General features: G+C 39.4%; 1 protein-coding gene across 4 annotated transcripts in view; it reads right to left on the bottom strand.

The window, feature by feature from the left end:
• Window positions 1-17,693, bottom strand: part of hdac4 (histone deacetylase 4) — a 260,715-nt gene that overhangs the window by 98,868 nt on the left and 144,154 nt on the right. Inside the window, exon 1 of one of the 4 annotated variants that reach the window (XM_077215664.1) lies at window positions 10,533-10,993. The exons of 2 other annotated variants lie outside the window; for them this stretch is intronic. In XM_077215664.1, coding sequence (XP_077071779.1) covers window positions 10,533-10,536 — 4 coding nt within the window. In that variant the 5' untranslated portion in view covers window positions 10,537-10,993. Of the gene's footprint in view, window positions 1-10,532; window positions 10,994-17,693 lie in introns of those variants that run through there. One more of the 4 variants, XM_077215667.1, reaches the window with a different exon arrangement.

A 17,693-nucleotide genomic window follows, 5' to 3' on the forward strand; every position in this document is an offset into this window, starting at 1 on the left:
GGAACCCCCCTGAATATCATCAACACATTCCCATAAACTAGAACTTTTACCATTATTAGGACTGCTTTACATTTATATTATATAATACTGTCTCTTTTGCCAGGCTAAAACTAGGCCAAGGTAAACAAAGCAGACAAGTGGTCTGCAATAAATAGCCTCTGACAGCATATTACGTTCATACTGCTGGCATGGGACCTCTTCATTTGTGCATTACTGAATAGGAGAGGTTTTAGGGGGAACACTGACCACATTCATGCTTTAGGTGTCAGCTCCACTCATGTGACGTCACAATGTCCCGAATGCCACAAGTTCAAGGATGCTCCTCTGACCCCTTAGCAGGCGAAACAAAAGCCCTCAGCGGAAGCCCTGAGGCCACACAAAGGCCAGCGTCAAAGGCTATTTGATGTCATGGAATCAAAACTGCCCTGACTAAATCATTTAATAAAATCATATTTATGACGCAAATCCTTGGTCACAAAGGGGCCGTTGATGCCCTACCCCCTGGAATTGACACTACGCTCTTTGGCAGCCCACGCTCAGCTGGACAGGAAGCCGTCAACTAGTGAACTACTTCCTCTACGTTTACTTTGCATAAATAAATGGCGATAAGAGTGTTGTTTATCCGTGCCTATGCCGTCAGGAGACATATTTGCATTCGCCGCCCAGTCCAAACAAAGCCCAGTGGCCAAACAAACACAAACAACTATTAGCAGTAATTAAAATGCCAACGAAAACAAAAGTGCACTAGCAAACAGAAACTCTAATTGAATTAATACACAGCTTTATTGTCTTTTATTCAAAACAGACTAATTTTGGTCCGCTCAAAATAGAAGTTTAGAAGAGAGCTCAGATGGGAAAAAACCATTGGCTAAAACCCACATTATGCGGCTCCCTTTCAATTTATGAGAATTGCAATGGCCAAAACTCACAGGAAGTTGAATTGGAATGTCAAGAAAGAGGAATATATTGAATCTATCTACAGTTTCTATTCATCCATCCATCAGACTATCTATCCATCCATCTATCCAACCATCCATCCATCCATCGGTCTTTCTATCTGTTGGTCCATCCATCCATCCATCCATCCATCCAAGCATACAAACCTTGAAACTTCAAACCTTAAAACTTTTATTAGTTTTGAAACTTTAAAACTTTTCAAGCCAACATTGAATATATAAGTTGTCTTTTCTAGTTATAAAAAAAAGGTATTTGAACATCTTTGAATTTCAGTTCATTTTTATTTTACTTTACAATCCAGGGATTTAAAATATCTGAATGGCACAGAACTGAACTGAGAACTGTAAAACACACTCCATGGCACCTGAATCTCACCAGAGATCGTGCTGAGGTTGGATGAGCCTTTCCTGCGAGTAAACCCCAGATGAAGCGCTACAGTTTGTTTACTAGTGTAATTATTTCGTACAGGGAGGATTAGGTAACATTTGCATTAGGAGTTTGCAGACAGGCCGAGGGTAATCCCAGTCTTTGCGGCGCTCTCTGAGGATTGACGCTTGGCACACACTTAGGGAGACTGTACGGACATTAATAACAGCCAGGGCACTGCATGTTACAGTTAGGAGGCATGCTGGGAACACAGAGGATATGCATTTCTACCCAATTAGAATGATGCAATATAAGTGTAAAGAGAAATAATCATCCCTGCAGCACTAGTTCTGAAAAGGGGGATTTGCTGACACGCACAGCACTGGCTGAAAATACACGCGGATACACACCCACACGCTCTCTCACCGCTCTACAGCATCAACTGATGGAGATTGATTCACCAAGGCGGCGGTCAACCATTACACCATGTACCTAGTGAGGAGTGATGCATCCCGGGACAGAGACACTCTGCACTGCTATCCATCACATTTAAGTCGATTGAAAATGAAAAATCACATTTAAATTGAAATGGGTGCAGGAGCAACTCTACTGAGATCAAGTTCAGGCATCTCTAATACACCAACGGTCCTGCCTAAAACAATAGCATCCGCATCTACAATGCTCACTAAAACAAGACAGAACTTATGGGCACACACACAGACACACACAGACACACACAGACACACAGACACACAGACACACACACACACACACACACACACACACACACACACACACACACACACACACACACACACACACACACACACACACACACACACACACACACACACACACACACACACACACACACACACACACACACAGAAAGCAGCAGAAATTCAAAAAAGGTCCAAAAACAGCCATACAAAGCAGAATGCAAGAGTCTTGAACTTGTTTTTTAACTTGGCAGCTTCTACAAAAAAAAAACACGCTCATGGTGGGATGCTCAGCAATGCCAGCAAAAATATAAAAACTAAAATTAAAATATAAATTTCAAATATACAACATATAATTATTCTATAAATATTTTGTGTATATGTATATATATATATATATATATATATGTTTTTTTTATTTTTTTGCTGACATTTTTGATTCCAAGTAGTTTTCAGGTACTGAAATTTACTAAAGTAAGCAAGTGTAAAATAACACTGCATACTATAAATCATTAATTAATCCTTATTAAAGTTACTAAAGTTATTCAGTCAAGGGCAGCGTGATTTTTTGTCCTTTGTTTGATTAACATTAAAAACACAGACAGCAGGGGGAATATTAGGCTGATGTCACTTTAAGAGCAAATGCACAGATCTAATATACTGATTCTGTACATATTTCTGATTTGTTTACCAATGTAATAGTACTTATAAGTATAGAAGTACTTTGCATTAAAATATACCTACATTATATTCAATTCAGTTTGATTTGGGATAAAATAACGCATCTTGTGAGAACCACGTCCAACACTAAACCAAAACTTTTTGATATCAACAACGTTTGAGTAACTCAAATCTCATAATTTTCCATTCTTTTCCCTCAAACAGCACACACAGGCCTTTCCTGAGAAGGCCAGTACGGCTCCGGCCCTTGGCCCAGTGCCGCCTCCTGTAGAACAGTGTCCCTGTCTGAACCCATGACCCTCTGCTGGGATGCCGAGGATAATTAGGTGTTAGGGAAACATCAGAACTGCGTGCTGATTACGTCAGAGGAGCCCCAGTTACCGCAGGGCCCTCTCGGGCGAATAGAGGGGCGTTTGTTCTGTACCATGGAGAGACAGGCCACACTGACGATCACAGACCAGTGTCCAGAGCATGCTGTAAAATCTGGAGTAACTAAATTCAGAATGAGGACAGAAAAAGAGGTGGCTAATACAGTACAGTATTTATTTATTTTGAAAATGCTCATATATAAATTAGCAGAAAAAAGCTAAATACATTGCTAACGTGACAGAATTCCAATTGAATTCTAGAAACTGAAATATCTTAATTGTGTTATGGCAACCTGGTTTATATGACATACATAATTGGAAAATGAACAAATTTCGAAATTAAATCAGAATTTCCATGTGCATGTAAACACAGTCATTGAGAGAAAAGAGAAAAAGACGGAGAATTATAAAGAAGAATTTACTCATTCCAAACAGAAGCCACTATAAATAGCCCATGGTAAGCTGTCTTGTCGATAAACATTGACTACAAAAGGCATGAGTCACTTGTTTTTCAGTTCCCCTGGGCCTTCGCAGGAACAGCACAGGAGTGCTCATCAATATGTCTGTGTGTTGGCAGGTGACTGTTGCACCAAAGCTGATCAATGAAATCATGTGAGTAAATGTCCATTCATACAGTGCATGACATGTAATGTCAATTTCACATGCTTTGAACTGTTAACCTGACTCAAGCATGCTGCAGGGATGACATTTTTATAGGCCAAAACCTGTAAAACCCCATGAGTTAGCATTTTAGCACTTCCGGTTCCATCGCCCCAAAGTCAATCCAATTTTCATGTTTCGTTATACGACATTAAACACACCAGTAATACCCCACTAATGATGGTTTTAAGCTGTTATGGGTTTAGAAAAAGGCGGTTGCTAACAAGTTGCTAAATGGGACTAAAAAGACGCTGTCAGGGACATTAAACTTCATCACTCTGAACAGATAAACTCATCTACGCACTAGTGCGCTTAGTGTATCATAAACTTTTGTTGACCACAGAGCTTTTTTTTTTGTGATAATTCAAAAGCCTATGGAGAATCCAAGTAAGTTTTTGTCGAGGGAACCAGCTTGATGCTAACTTCCGGGTTGGCCTACAAATATACGTCATCACTGCACCACTCTATATGCTTACAGACCAACATTTACTGTTATCACGCTACAGTACATCTCTGATACCCCTTTTTGACCAACATGGCTCCGGTACAGGTTCTCTGCCTTTGTCCATTCTCGAACCATGACACGCATTTCCACTGTAGAAAAGGGGATTCCAGGCCAGAAAGATTGGTTCAGCTCCAGCCCTTAAGACTTGCTGGTCTCGGATTGACTGGAGAAATGCTGTCGCTGTCTTTGGAAGTCTCGTTGAGTAACGTAATAACGTTGCATTGCTCTTTGTATCTAAATATGTAAAACTGTGCGTGCGAGAGAGCGAGTGATTCAACGGTTACAGTTTCAACATATCTCCAAAAAGGACAGATGATAGTACCGGTAAGTTTATGCGAGCTGCATTATGCTAAAATAACTCGCGGTACCGTTAACAGCAAAACAGAAGAGCAGCACTGCATGCACAAAAACCAAGATGTGCATGGTTTGATTTAAGACTGTTTATAGCTAGGTAAGCAACATGTGCAGCGTTACTGTACTTCACCGGCTCCAGTTCACCTGGCCGAGAACCGGCTCTGGCTCAGAGAACCCAAACTGTTCTGGTGGAAAAGAGCTATGCCTTTTAATGCACTAATTTAAAAAAAGGCAATAAACTCATTTGACTTGTCATCTGTTGGATGGATGACTAATCGAACAACCTTACCAAAGCCCAATTTATACAAAATGTAATTCATTCACGAGTTCACACTTACATATAATTTGAGGAAATAAGATTTAATGCATATTTGGCGTGCTGTCCGGAGGGAGGGCTCCGAGCTCGGAATTCAGCCCGAACCCAGAGTACTCCCCCCGTATGTAAGTGATTTTTGAACTAGGAGTGTGGAGAAGGGGTGGAGGGGGGATGCTGCAAACGGTCAATGGATCGAGGTAAGACTGTTGAGTCTATATGTACCCTTTATCATTGATTGCTGATTGCTGTCCACTCGTGTAAATTATCTGAACGTGCTCCTACCGAACTTAGTTAATAAAACTTCATTTTATTTCATTTGATCTTTGGGACATTATTTCATTTGATCGTTTGGGACATTTATTTGACATGAACATGTTTTGTGAGATTCACATTGAGAAAGAAAGAGGGAGAGGGAGGATAGGGCGAGCAATGGGGTCTTTCAGGTTTCCATCCCAACTCCGCCGCCCTCCAGTCTTTAAATAAGTGAGACATAAAGGGGCGTATGAGGTCATGATGACATCAGTGGGGTTGCCGTGGTATCGTCGCGTGTGTTTACCAGCCGGGTGGCTCTAACGACTCCTGAACACAGCGGCCCCTGAACATCAGCTTGGCACCACAGGCTAAAAGCCAAACGCTGGCAACAAGAGGAGCGTTTTTAAAAAGTCTCTTTTAGTCTAAACAGCCGCTTAAGTAAAAAAGGCCTACACACTCAGCTCTTCCATATAGCCGACAGCTCTCGGCACCAACCACACATCTAGACCTGAACAGCGGAGAGAAAGTGAATTGCAAATGTGTGCGTGTATACAATCATAATTCAACCAACAGGAAACAGCTCCCATTAAGCGCCACTGCAACATGTTTATTCTTCATAAGACTAGAACAGTCTACAGCACTACCGAAATCAATCGATGCTCTTATCTTCCCCCGGCTCATGCTATCATCTACAGGACAATTATCTCCTCATCCAGTCAACTACTGGAAGATGACAACAAAAAAATAAACCCAAAATGTTTCTGAACCCAATCCCTGAGTGCTATCTAAATGCCCTGCTAACTTGTCCACCTGGACGGATGAGGCAGTAAAATTGCACTTCACGGGAAGCCTTGAAATTTATTCCATTAATTCAAGTACAGCGAAAATCACTGGTCACTGGCACCCACGCTTTACTCAGAGGCTTGCGATGAATGCACAATTACAGCCTCTCATGCCGGGAGTGCACTGTAATCACAGCATAAAGAGATGTGCATGAAGAACCGGCCGCTATCATTGAGGAGTGTCCGCCGAATCTCGCCGCAATGATCCAGCCCTCAGCGAGCCAAAACAAACAGAAGGAAAGTGGATATAGACACGCAATCCTTCGTAGCGTGCTTAGTTTCGTAGCGTGCTGAGAGCGGGTGCTCAAAATGCTGATCAGAAATGACATGTTTACAGTAAACAGAGGATAATGTATAGCTGCCATCGCTAATTATCCTAGTTAATGAACCACCATGTCCATTTTCTCAGCCCAAACATGCTATCATGCCATTATACTATATCACCCAAATGAGTCCTGACCCATCAGTCACCCTCATTATGGTGAGGTCAAGGGGTCAACAGCAAGTCCTGGAACGTTTGATAGAAAAACAATTGGGTTCTAGTATTAATGATGCACCGAATTGTTTACTTTGATCATAAAGGAGTTTAACTCTTTCCACGCCATTGACGTAATTTTCCGTTATCAATGAGACAACGCTTCCCAGATATTGACAGAATTTTCTGTGTTTCGGTGTTTTCAATGTTATACGGTAGGGGGCACAATTAGGCATCTTCTGAAAGAGTAGACAATCTCAGTATCAAAACACAGGCAAAAAGGAGCAGAAACAAGTGATAAAAGAAATGCTTATGCATGTTGTAGTCGTAGTGGGGGGGTGGGGGGGGGGGGGAGACACGATTTGCTCAGCTTTTTTTTTTAAAAGTTCCTTTTTTTTATGAAACTTACCCACATTCAAGTGGTGATAAAAGAAGAAAGCATGAAGGTAGAATATTTGTTTCCCCTTTAAAATCAGAGGTTCTGTTCTTTCTTTTGATATATAGCATGTTCAGATATTCATACAACAAAATATTCTAGAGGCCATGAAATCGTGAAAATTATAAAAAAAGCTGGATGGCAACTTAAAAAAAAAAAACGCTTTCGGGAAATTAAATGAGAATTAAACTATAATTGAATCAGGTACTATTTTCATACTAGGGCAGGGTGATATCACAATATATTATTCAAAATGTACTCAAAATGTACTCAAAATGTACTCCTTTCATCACAGCAGATGTTTTAATAACATATCTGATGCAAACCTCAACAAAAACAGTTTGTGCGTTGAAAGCTTATATTTATACAATTTGTTATAATAAATCGATTCAAAACAGTGCACCAATAGTTTTTGTAACTTATATTTAATATAAATTATATATTTATCCATTTTAAATACAGTAAGTATTATTGTGTTGGTGTACATAAATAATAGTTTAAGCCTTTTTGTATTTGGCTATTCGGTCAAAAATGTTGTTCTGATGATTCAAAAAACAACCTTTTATGTAATTTTAGAGCAATTATATAAAAATACGTTTAAATATAATCAAAAGATAAAAGAAAATGATCAAATGTTCTGATGAATAAAGTTCTGATTACGTTTTTGGGAGATGACAAAAATCATCAGCTATATCAGGAAAATAAAGAGCCCTTCATAAGAAATAGACAAGAGTTTGAATCTCTCTCTCTACCTCTCTCCCCCTCGCTCTCTCTCTCTCTCTCTCTCTCTCTCTCTCAATGTGGACAAGGCCTCTCGCCCTCATCCAGACTCCACCTCTAACAAGATGCTCCAGGCATTTCCCTCCAATGGAGGGAGCAACTAGCAGCTGGAGCTATTCATATCCTCAGGTCCCCTAGCAGAGTAGCAGTTTGACTCAGCATGACCGGATTAGGATTAACTTGTGCTTCAAATCTATGATATTGATATTATGAATGTCCTGCTCAGGTCAGGTCGATGTAGGTAAAATAACTTATCTTAACATCGTTCATTGCTGTGTTGATATTCATTATCTTGATATTCCTGTATTCATTCTGAAATTGATTTTTTCTCTTCATCATCATTTCAACCAAACAAACACTGTAGCCAATTACAGTAGATTCAGAATGTTTAAGGCAAGAAGTAAGATACAGTGAAAATTTGCACCATTATATAAAAAAAGTTTTAAAAAAAGAGAACAACTATTTACCCATCCATATCGTGTTAAAACATTTTAATACATACAAAAAATATATATTTTTGAGACAGTTTTGAGACATGACACAGTTTAAACTGTTGAATCAAAAACGAATCAGATCAAAAAATACAAATAAGCCTGCCCTTATACGACACATAAAACAGAACAAAACTGTTATTGGTTGATTTCATATTGATTAGGTAGTATATTGCTGTCTAAATGGGCAGTTCTTGGGCTGAATAAACAGCAAACTGATGTTATACCGTATGGCGATAATCAGAAGTCTGTCTATGTGAGACTAATGGAACGGTATAGACCTCTCAGCAGATGGTTTGAATGAAAGCTTTCCCTCACTAAAACTTGAGAAAACACTAAACAAAAAGAGACAGACATACTGAAGGTGAATGAAAACAGTGCTGCATGCTGGGCTGATCTGTGGAGCCACCGGCCGATTGTCACATGTGCTTTTAATAGGGAGAGGAGGGGTGAGCAATGCCCATTTAAATGTGAATGGAACTGAGGTAGGACACTGCAGGCTCCTGGATGACTAAGAGAGAGCGAGAGAGAGAGCGAGAGCGAGAGTGTGTGTGTGTGTGGGGGGGGCATGGGGGGTGCAGGGGGGACTGCACACACTGGCCAACACATTCATGACAACCCCTCTTCAATGATACAAAGATACTGAAACACCAAAAACATCTCTAAAAATCCCTCACTTGTATATATATATACACACGGTACTCATATATACACTATATATAAGTCGCTGTTTTGATTTAACTAGACAAATGCTTAAGGGTCTATGATTGGATCATTATTGCAGTGATTGTTATGTTTTTAGCATGTTATATGTTGACCAACAGTTCTTCTAACCCTAATTGATGGAGTATGTAGCTTTTCATTTCTTAAACAACCATGTAAGAAAACACATCATGGCCGTATTCCAGGATGACAATGTCAAGATTCATCAGGCTCAAATAGTGAAAGAATGGTTGGGAGGAGCATGAAGAATCATTTTAAATATTGGTTTTGGAGTCCAAATATGGAGTCCAGAGCTTAAATTCATTGGAAGTCTTTGGGATGTGCTGGAGGAGACTTTACAGAGTGCTGGACTCTTGCATTGTCAATACAAGATCTTCCCCCAAAAATGTATGCACCTCCTGATGGAGTAACATTGCAACATTTATTTCCATCAAGAGGTGCATACATTTTTTTCGGTAAGGTTTAAAAAAATTTGGGTAAACTTTTACTAATTTTGTTTAGTGCTTTTGCCATTTTTATCAGTACTCTCAATACACCTTTAATTTTTTACGTTTTTTTTTTTAAATTTTAGTAATATTAGTACTTCAACTTAATTTTATTTATTTCCGTTACATACCAAGTTTAAGTTTTCCATCAAATATTTATTTTGTATTTTAATTTAAGCTTTATTTTTTAAATATCGATGAATGATTTTTAAAAGTTTTAGTATTAGTTAACAATAACAAGAGAGGTCATTGAAAATTCAACAATTATGTTAAATAAGCATGTGGTTATGCCTATTGGATAATCCAGTGAATTAAATACTTCCAAATGAAATACTAATGAGAATAAGATAAGAACAATCACGTTATATTTGTTATATTCAATTAATAACATAAAACATGCACCGCTCTTAATTCTGATTGGATGAACCATTTTTCGAAGCCATTGTAAAACAACCAATAAACGTGCACACGTGACCTCATCAGTTCAATTCTATATGAATGCGGCAAGTTGCGATGTTACTTGGCAACCGTAAACAACAAAACTGCACTTTGCAGTGCCAAACACCTCGTAATAAGTTCCTTGTCTCGACTCGTTCGGGACACGTCCCGCTTTGCATTTGCATTATTCCATGTTTCTGTACCCCTCGCAGGTGTAAACAACGAAACGCAGTCCTGCCCACAGAGTAGACACATCTACCACGGTATAAACGGTACAGCATGATCTCTACCGGCTGACAGATTCAACATCAGGCTGCCCAGCCCTACTTTCCATCCTCACCAGACAGATTGTGCAGGACAGAGACCCTGCGCCACAAGCACAGCCAAGCGGAACACCTCTCTCTCTCTCTCTCTCTCTCTCTCTCTCTGTCTCTCTCTCTCTCTCACACAAACACACACACACATACATACTCGGAACAAAACAGTGACAATAAAGTGCATTGAAAAGCTCTCATCACTCACCACTCAACAGAGAGCGTTCAAGGATGCAGTGCGCGTGTATACACACCCACACCAGAGTGTTAGCGTATCTCAGCACCATGCAATAAAGCCATAGTCTTCACAAACCCGTCTGCCCACTCAACCTCCCTCACTCAGAACACCCTGTACAGAAATGGCACTTACCCATCAGCCCCTCAAGTCCAGAGCAGGGAGACGGCAGACAGTGAGCCGGAGGGGTTACGATGCGCTCGATGCCTCTAACAGCGCTGAGTGTGGCTCTCTCTCGGTCTTTCACATTCCCCGTCTCACTCTCACTGACTCTTTTCCCTCCGGCTGTGTCTGTATCTCACTCCGTCACCCTTGCCCCTCCCCTCTCTCTCTCTCTCTCTCTCCCTCTCTCTCTCTCTCTCTCTCTCTCTCTCCCGCCCTTCCTCTCAGCTGGTGACATCACAGAGCCGTTGCAGGCATGCTGAGTGTTTATGTGCACTGCTGTAGTTTCCTGGAACACGGGGCAGATTCACAGAAGCTCCAAGACTCTCTCTCTCTCTCTGCCTCTCATTAGCACACTACTCCGATGTTTACATAGAGCGTAACGGTGACCACACACTTTTTCAGTGATTTCAGTTTGGGAAGAATTTTTCCTCATTCATTTTCTCCAAACGATTCTGCAATAAAGAGCTCGAAACCAAACCAGCAAGCTCTTAGGTAAATAACAACAATCGTTTGGTTCAAAGGAAAACGGTGTTTGAACATCTGGAAAAATACAGAAGTGTTTAATATTAATCATTTAATCCATAAAGCACTGTGGATAAGGTACAGTAAGTGAAATAATCAGAAATAATGGTATGATATGTGAAAATGTTGACTAAGTTCAAAAAGTAAAATATAAGTTTGAGTTTTTAGAATATAGCTTAAAGGCATAGTTCACGCAAAAATGAAAATTACCCCATGATTTACTCACCCTCAAGACATCCTAGGTGTATATGACTTTCTTTATAGACGAATACAATCGGAGTTATATCAAAACATGTCCTGGCTCGCAATTAGATTTTTAAATCTATTGACAGTCCTAATAAATACATTTCTAGTGTAGTTCTTCAATATGGGTTTGGCATTTAAAGGCATTTAAATGAAAATGAGAGCAATTTTTACTGTATACAACTCCTAGATCACTAATAATTTTCCACAGCTCATGTTGTCTGCAGTTTTATGTCTACTGAAGATATTTTTGCAGTGTTTTGTCAGTAGAACAATCCAAAAACACATTAAATTACAGTACAACCCACTGAAGAGATGCACATATATCCCTCATAGCCTTGCTCTCATTCCCATTAAAAATCAAAGATGGCGCTGCTGTGAATAAGGTCTATAGGACCACTGCGAAACAATATCTAAACATCTTAAAGTAATCTCAGGGGTTTGAAATAAGACAAGGTGTCAAGTTTCATTTTTGTGCTGACTAGGAATAGGGAAAAAATACATGTGAGCTCATCTCATCTGACATTAAACATTCCCATTATATTTAACATTCTCATTCCCCGCTGGCTTTGTGCAGAGCTCATTTACAGTTCCTCTTGAGTTTTATTGATTGATCGATTGACAAATATCTTGACGATCATGAGCTAAAACCCTGTGTACGGCTATTGATCATCTCCAGCACACTGTTCAGGGAAATCCCATAACTCTAAAAATACTAATATCCCATTCCCCAGCCTAGTGTGTCTGTCACCTAATTAATCTGGAAGACTTCGGCAACCATTGTTGGGAAGAAAAAACAACACGCATGATTAGCTCTTTCGTCTTTGAATAATTGAAGGTAATAAGAAAGCTAGAGAACGAGGTGCTTGAGAAAAATCACAAATGAGAACATTAGAGCCGTGATGGATGGAGCGTGGTCGGGATTTTGAGCGGCAGACTCCATCATGTGACGCCACACACGCCCCGTCCATGAACACGGTATCTTTCGGAAGATTATGTGTTTCCAAAGGGTTCGGAAGAAGTGAAGAGGAGGTCCATCTTCACAGGACAGCCTGCCTTGACAGGCCACGTTGGTAAAGCCTGGCGCTTAAAGCAGAAAATCAATGGCACATTTACTTGGGCTCAATGTTAATCAATACGCAGTGTGTACAGATATGGGCACAGAAAGACCAAGAGACGGGGTAGAGAAAGAGAGCGCTGAAATATTTATCCTACAGATCCTTTTCATACAGAGACGCCAAGCAAACAATACCACACGGCCAACACCCAAAACGAAGTGCTGTTGGATCCTTTACAAAGAGCCTGGAGCATTAAAACTCAGCTCAGCCCAAAAATAAGGAGGACACAATCCCAACTCGCACATAAACAAACACGTAATCAGATAATTCTCTTCCACATCACAAAAGATCAAATGTAATCAACAATCCCTCTTCTTCGGATTAGTCAGAGCACTTTAGAACAAGGGACAGTGTAGTATAAATTAGGGATTGGCAGTATAGCCTAAGTCATATTTCATAACGCTAGGAATAATTTTATGAGTGATCCACAAAATAGTTGGTTTTGCTGAAGAAAAAAAAAAAACACAGTTGATAAATATTACTTCTGGAGTTAGGCAATTTGGTGGGAAAAATATATTAAAAATAAGTTCTGGGCGCTGTTTCTTTGAAATAGAAACAGTCCAACCTGTGCCGTTAAGGCCTGGGTTCTTCATTTTCCACCTTCTGCTCCTTCTCAAAGACACTTTCAAAGTAAACTCTTTTGGCAGTGAGCATGGAGAGATGTTTTCAGTGCGTACTGTTGTATGTACAGTATGTACCTTCTGCGCAAAAATACAAAAATTGGACGTCCGAGGACCCTCCTGATGACGAAAATTACATCACACGGACAGTGTGACTGTTGCGGAAAGCGGACGGCCGAGGTATACTTTAGGCTTCAGATTCCCAAAAATATATTCTTATGAACTGATTATTTTTATTTAAACAAAGCAGCCCAACCAACCAGTCTCATTTGATTTCTTTTTCCTCTTTTACTAAAATGAATCAGTTCATACAAATAGTTAAAAATATATGTATTCATATGAACTGATTCTTTAGTGAAACAAAAGCCCCTTTCACACAGCGCTGATCCCGGGAAATTGCCTGGAAATTGCCAGAACACCTTCTGTGTGAACGCAAACACGGCCCGTGATTGATGCCGGGATCGATGCCGGGTTGGGGACCTAGTAACATTGCCGGGATCAGTCCTGGAACGCGCGCTGTGTGAACAAAAGCCGTAATCAATGCCGTGTTGTAATGATGACGCTGAAGTGAAGTGAAAGCAGGCTAGTGACACGGTACGTAATGCGCTAGTTTATGATCGAATCAGAAAAAAAAAATGCACAAGCGTGGTTTCTCCAGAGAGAAATCGCAGCTCATAAGCAAACTATAGACGCTGCTGAGACATTGCATGTCACATCGATGTCACGTGTCTTTACGGAATTTTTACGGGTTGTGTGTGAACGCACTCTCTGATTACGGAAAATCACTGGCAGTGTGAATGAAAAGAAATCAAACCAACCCGGGTCAAATCCCGGGTCACTTTATCCGTGTATTTTCCGGAATCTCTGTGTGAAAGGGGCTAAAAACATACAGACCAACCAGTGCATATTGATAAAAAAAAGATTTTCAAAAACGGATTCATTTTAGTGAGAGAAAAACATGGTCCAACCAGTGTTGTTAGATTACAAACAAAAAAATTATATGTATATATATATATATGAAAAAAATTTTTGACAATCAAAAACATTCAGCAAAACAAGGTGCATTATGATTCAAACTGATCTTTTTAGTGAATGAAAACAATGGATGGATGGATGGAAACACAACATGATGATGGATGGATGGACGGATGGATAAGCTTTTTTAAGTCAATCAAAAGCTTGTGAATTAGTCAGAACAGTTACTGAATTAATCTGACTCACTTTCTGAATGGCATGTTGTTACTTGCTAATTTTTTTGTTGCTTTTTTGCTTAAGTATATATGTAAGGTTTTTATGCTTACCATGGCTGCATTTATGGATCAAAAATACAGTAAAAAAAGTAATACTGTGAAATATTATCACAATTTAAATTAACTGTTTTCTAATTGAATATATTTTAAATGTAATTTATTCCTGTGATGCAAAACTGAATTTTCAGCATCATTACTCCAGTCTTCAGTGTCACATGATCCTTCAGAAATCATTCTAATATGCTGATTTGGTGCTCAAGAAACATTTATTATTATAATCAAGGTAAAAAAAAAAACAGCTTAATATTTTTCTACAAAGTTTTTTCAGGATTCATTGTTAAATAGACCCTAGGAAGTTAGTGTAGACTACCGTTTAAACATTTGGGGTCAATAAGATTTGGAATGTTGAAAAGTAATCACAATCTGAATTAGAACCCTATAGCAACTGCATGGCAACATTCTAACAAACACTCAGAACACCTTAGCAACAGCAAAGCAAAGTCCTGGAACATCCCACAACACCCTGGTGAGTTTAGCAAAAGGCAATCTGAACTCACTTTTTCTTCACATAATGTAAAAATCTAGTTAGACCTGAATGATCAGAACATGTCGAAGGCCATGACGCCAACACATCTTCACTACAAACTGATTCCAGAGATAACAGGCACGTAAACACACGGCGGTTGACTAAAATAGCCCATCTGTAAACCTCAGTTGGGAACGAGTGAGAGTCAAGAGTTCTAGCAGTGATGTCAGCGAGGTACTTTGATCAACAACAAAAGTGCCCATTGAAAAAAGCACCTGGGCTTCATACACATGGAGCTCGGCCAAAAAGAGAGCCAGAGCTCATGCAAAGCAGGTCCTCTCCCCGAATCATGCACTCGTGAGTGGGAAGGCCTTTTCCATGACAGCTTTACAGCCCATGATGCCTCAGAAAGCTCCAGGATAAAACTCCTTCATCCTGCCTGGATTATTTTAGTTTTAACAACAGATCTGCTCTGATAAACAAGGCAGAAATAGAAAGCACTTAAAAGGCAGTGGAAGAAGAGAAAGTTTACCAGGATGTGTGGAGGTGGCCGGAAACCTTGCTGGCCTTCCACTACACTGTACGAGTTAAAAATCACTTAAAGCACAGGTGCCTTAAATATCCTATTTTGTAGGTAAACAACTTCAATGTACAATTCAAGTGCCTCAAAACCTAGTAATGGTGTTTTGAAAAAAAAGCGAGATCTTGAAGAGGTTTCTCAGTGAACTGTCTTTCTGTCTTTAATAAGAACGTCTCCGGTTACTAGGGCTGGGCGATCTCGGTATTTTTTCGTTAAATGGCGATATACGATATATATCTCGGTACTTTGTAAGTTTTTCTGTTTGGATAAAGAAAATGTATTTATTTAAAAAAAATAATTATTTCACATCCTGCTCAATGATATCCCAACAATGATATTGAAGGATATGGAAACAAATAGGGAATGTAATGTAGGCTATGCCAGTGGTTCCCAAACTGTGGTCCGCGGACCACTAGTGGTCGGTGAGGGTACTGCAGGTGGTCCGTGGAAAGGCAAAATAAAATATAAAATAATATTTTTTACCTTCATTTTACCAGGAATCCCCATAAAAAAATAAAAAAGTAAAAAGAATATGTAGGCCTCTATTGACATAAAATTTAAATTAAATTGTCAGGTTATTGTGTGATTACTAAAATAGGCTAGTGGTGCTCGGCCGTGACGTTCAAGTTCAGTGCCGTTAGAACCACAACATGGATCGGTGGATAGCAACAGGTTCTCTGAAGAGGAAAGCTGCAGAGGCAAATATTTTTTCATTATATAAAATATTTGTCTGATTATAATTTCACCAACAGTAATTCTGAATTGCCTCCACCAAACAAGTAAATAGGAAATAAGCAAATCAGAATACTGCACGCCAAAACAGCAGTATGCGCGCAAGCGTGAAACGCTAGTGTTTCTTCTTGGTGCGTATCTTTTACTGGGGTCTCCAACACGTCACTTGATTGGAGGTAGCTCGTCAAGGGGCCGTTCACATATCGTGTCTTTTGCGCTCTCAAGTTCATTATTTCATGTAGGTGCGCGGCAAGTGTGCTCATAATTGAAGTGACGCACTCATTTGTTTAGGCGCAGCGAGATGAAAACACCTCAACTTTTCATAATGCAGCAAACGCACAGCAGTTCATGTGACAAAAACAAACAAATCAGCTTCATCCTTTCCGTAAACATTGAAAGCTCAGTCAATAAAGGATGTAAGAATGCACGTGCACCCAAACACTTCGGGTGTTTTTCTCTTCTCCGTAAATAAATCTTGTAGCAGAGCTACAGCAAGCGTTTTTCGGTGGTGGAAATCTATTAGCTATTAAGCACAACTAAGTTGTGGAGAGCGCGCATAGCAACGACAGACGGCACGGGAAAATCGGACCGAATTTTACTATTAGCTAATAATAAAAGATAAGCTAATGTGCATCGATGTAAATGTCAAGTAATTTATCTTTTTTTGACTCATTCTTTTTATAAAAATGATTTAAAGGCTGAAATATGTGAGGTTTATCTTTTTATAAAACCTTTTTTTGTTAAAACTTTATCTGAATTTCATTTTACTATATGTGCCTATAGGGGTGGCAGGGGTTGGCGGCAATGTAAGTATCTGGATATTTGCCGCGGGGCGAAGGCTTCGATTACCTCTCTCTTTTTTGACCATACATGTTTGCATCCCTGAAATGAACCTGATTATGCCCTCGTGCGCTTGAGTAAATAAATAAATTAAATATGTGGCAGCCGTTGTGTGCAGTATACTTTCTTTAACAAGCCGTTGTACTGATGTGATGACCAGTTATAGTTTTAATGTTAGTAAGCCTATTTAGAGGTGCGGATTAATTCAGGAAGGACTGTGTGTAGATATATTTTATTATGTGTATTATGAGGTGGTCCGTGAAAATTCTTGATTACAAATAGCGGTCCACACACACAAAAAGTTTGAAAACCCCTGGGCTATGCAATATATTATTTGCAAAAAGGTGGTTAAAATCACATTACATTCTAACTTTGTAACATTACAAACTAAAAACAAAAATAATGCTTTTGTTTTTAAAAATGACTAAAGGCTAAACTAAAAATGAAAATAAAAACAAAAGCACAAACTAATTATATTAGCCTGCCTTTGATTACCCCATTATAATGGTCACTTTCATAAAAATATACTTGTAGGTTTAAAATTCCACATATGGCACATTTATTGTCTCCAACAACAAATATTTTAGTAATATATATTTTAGTCAGAATTATTGCGCTACTGTTCTATTGTGCTCGTCTGTTTGACGCGCATGCGCGCGGCGGCGCTCATTCACGGAAGCTTGAATTTTAGCGGAGATTC

Source organism: Siphateles boraxobius, unplaced genomic scaffold (genome assembly GCF_051911475.1).
Source record: "Siphateles boraxobius isolate OS27281-9 unplaced genomic scaffold, OSU_SipBor_1 7, whole genome shotgun sequence".
NCBI lineage: Eukaryota > Metazoa > Chordata > Actinopteri > Cypriniformes > Leuciscidae > Siphateles > Siphateles boraxobius.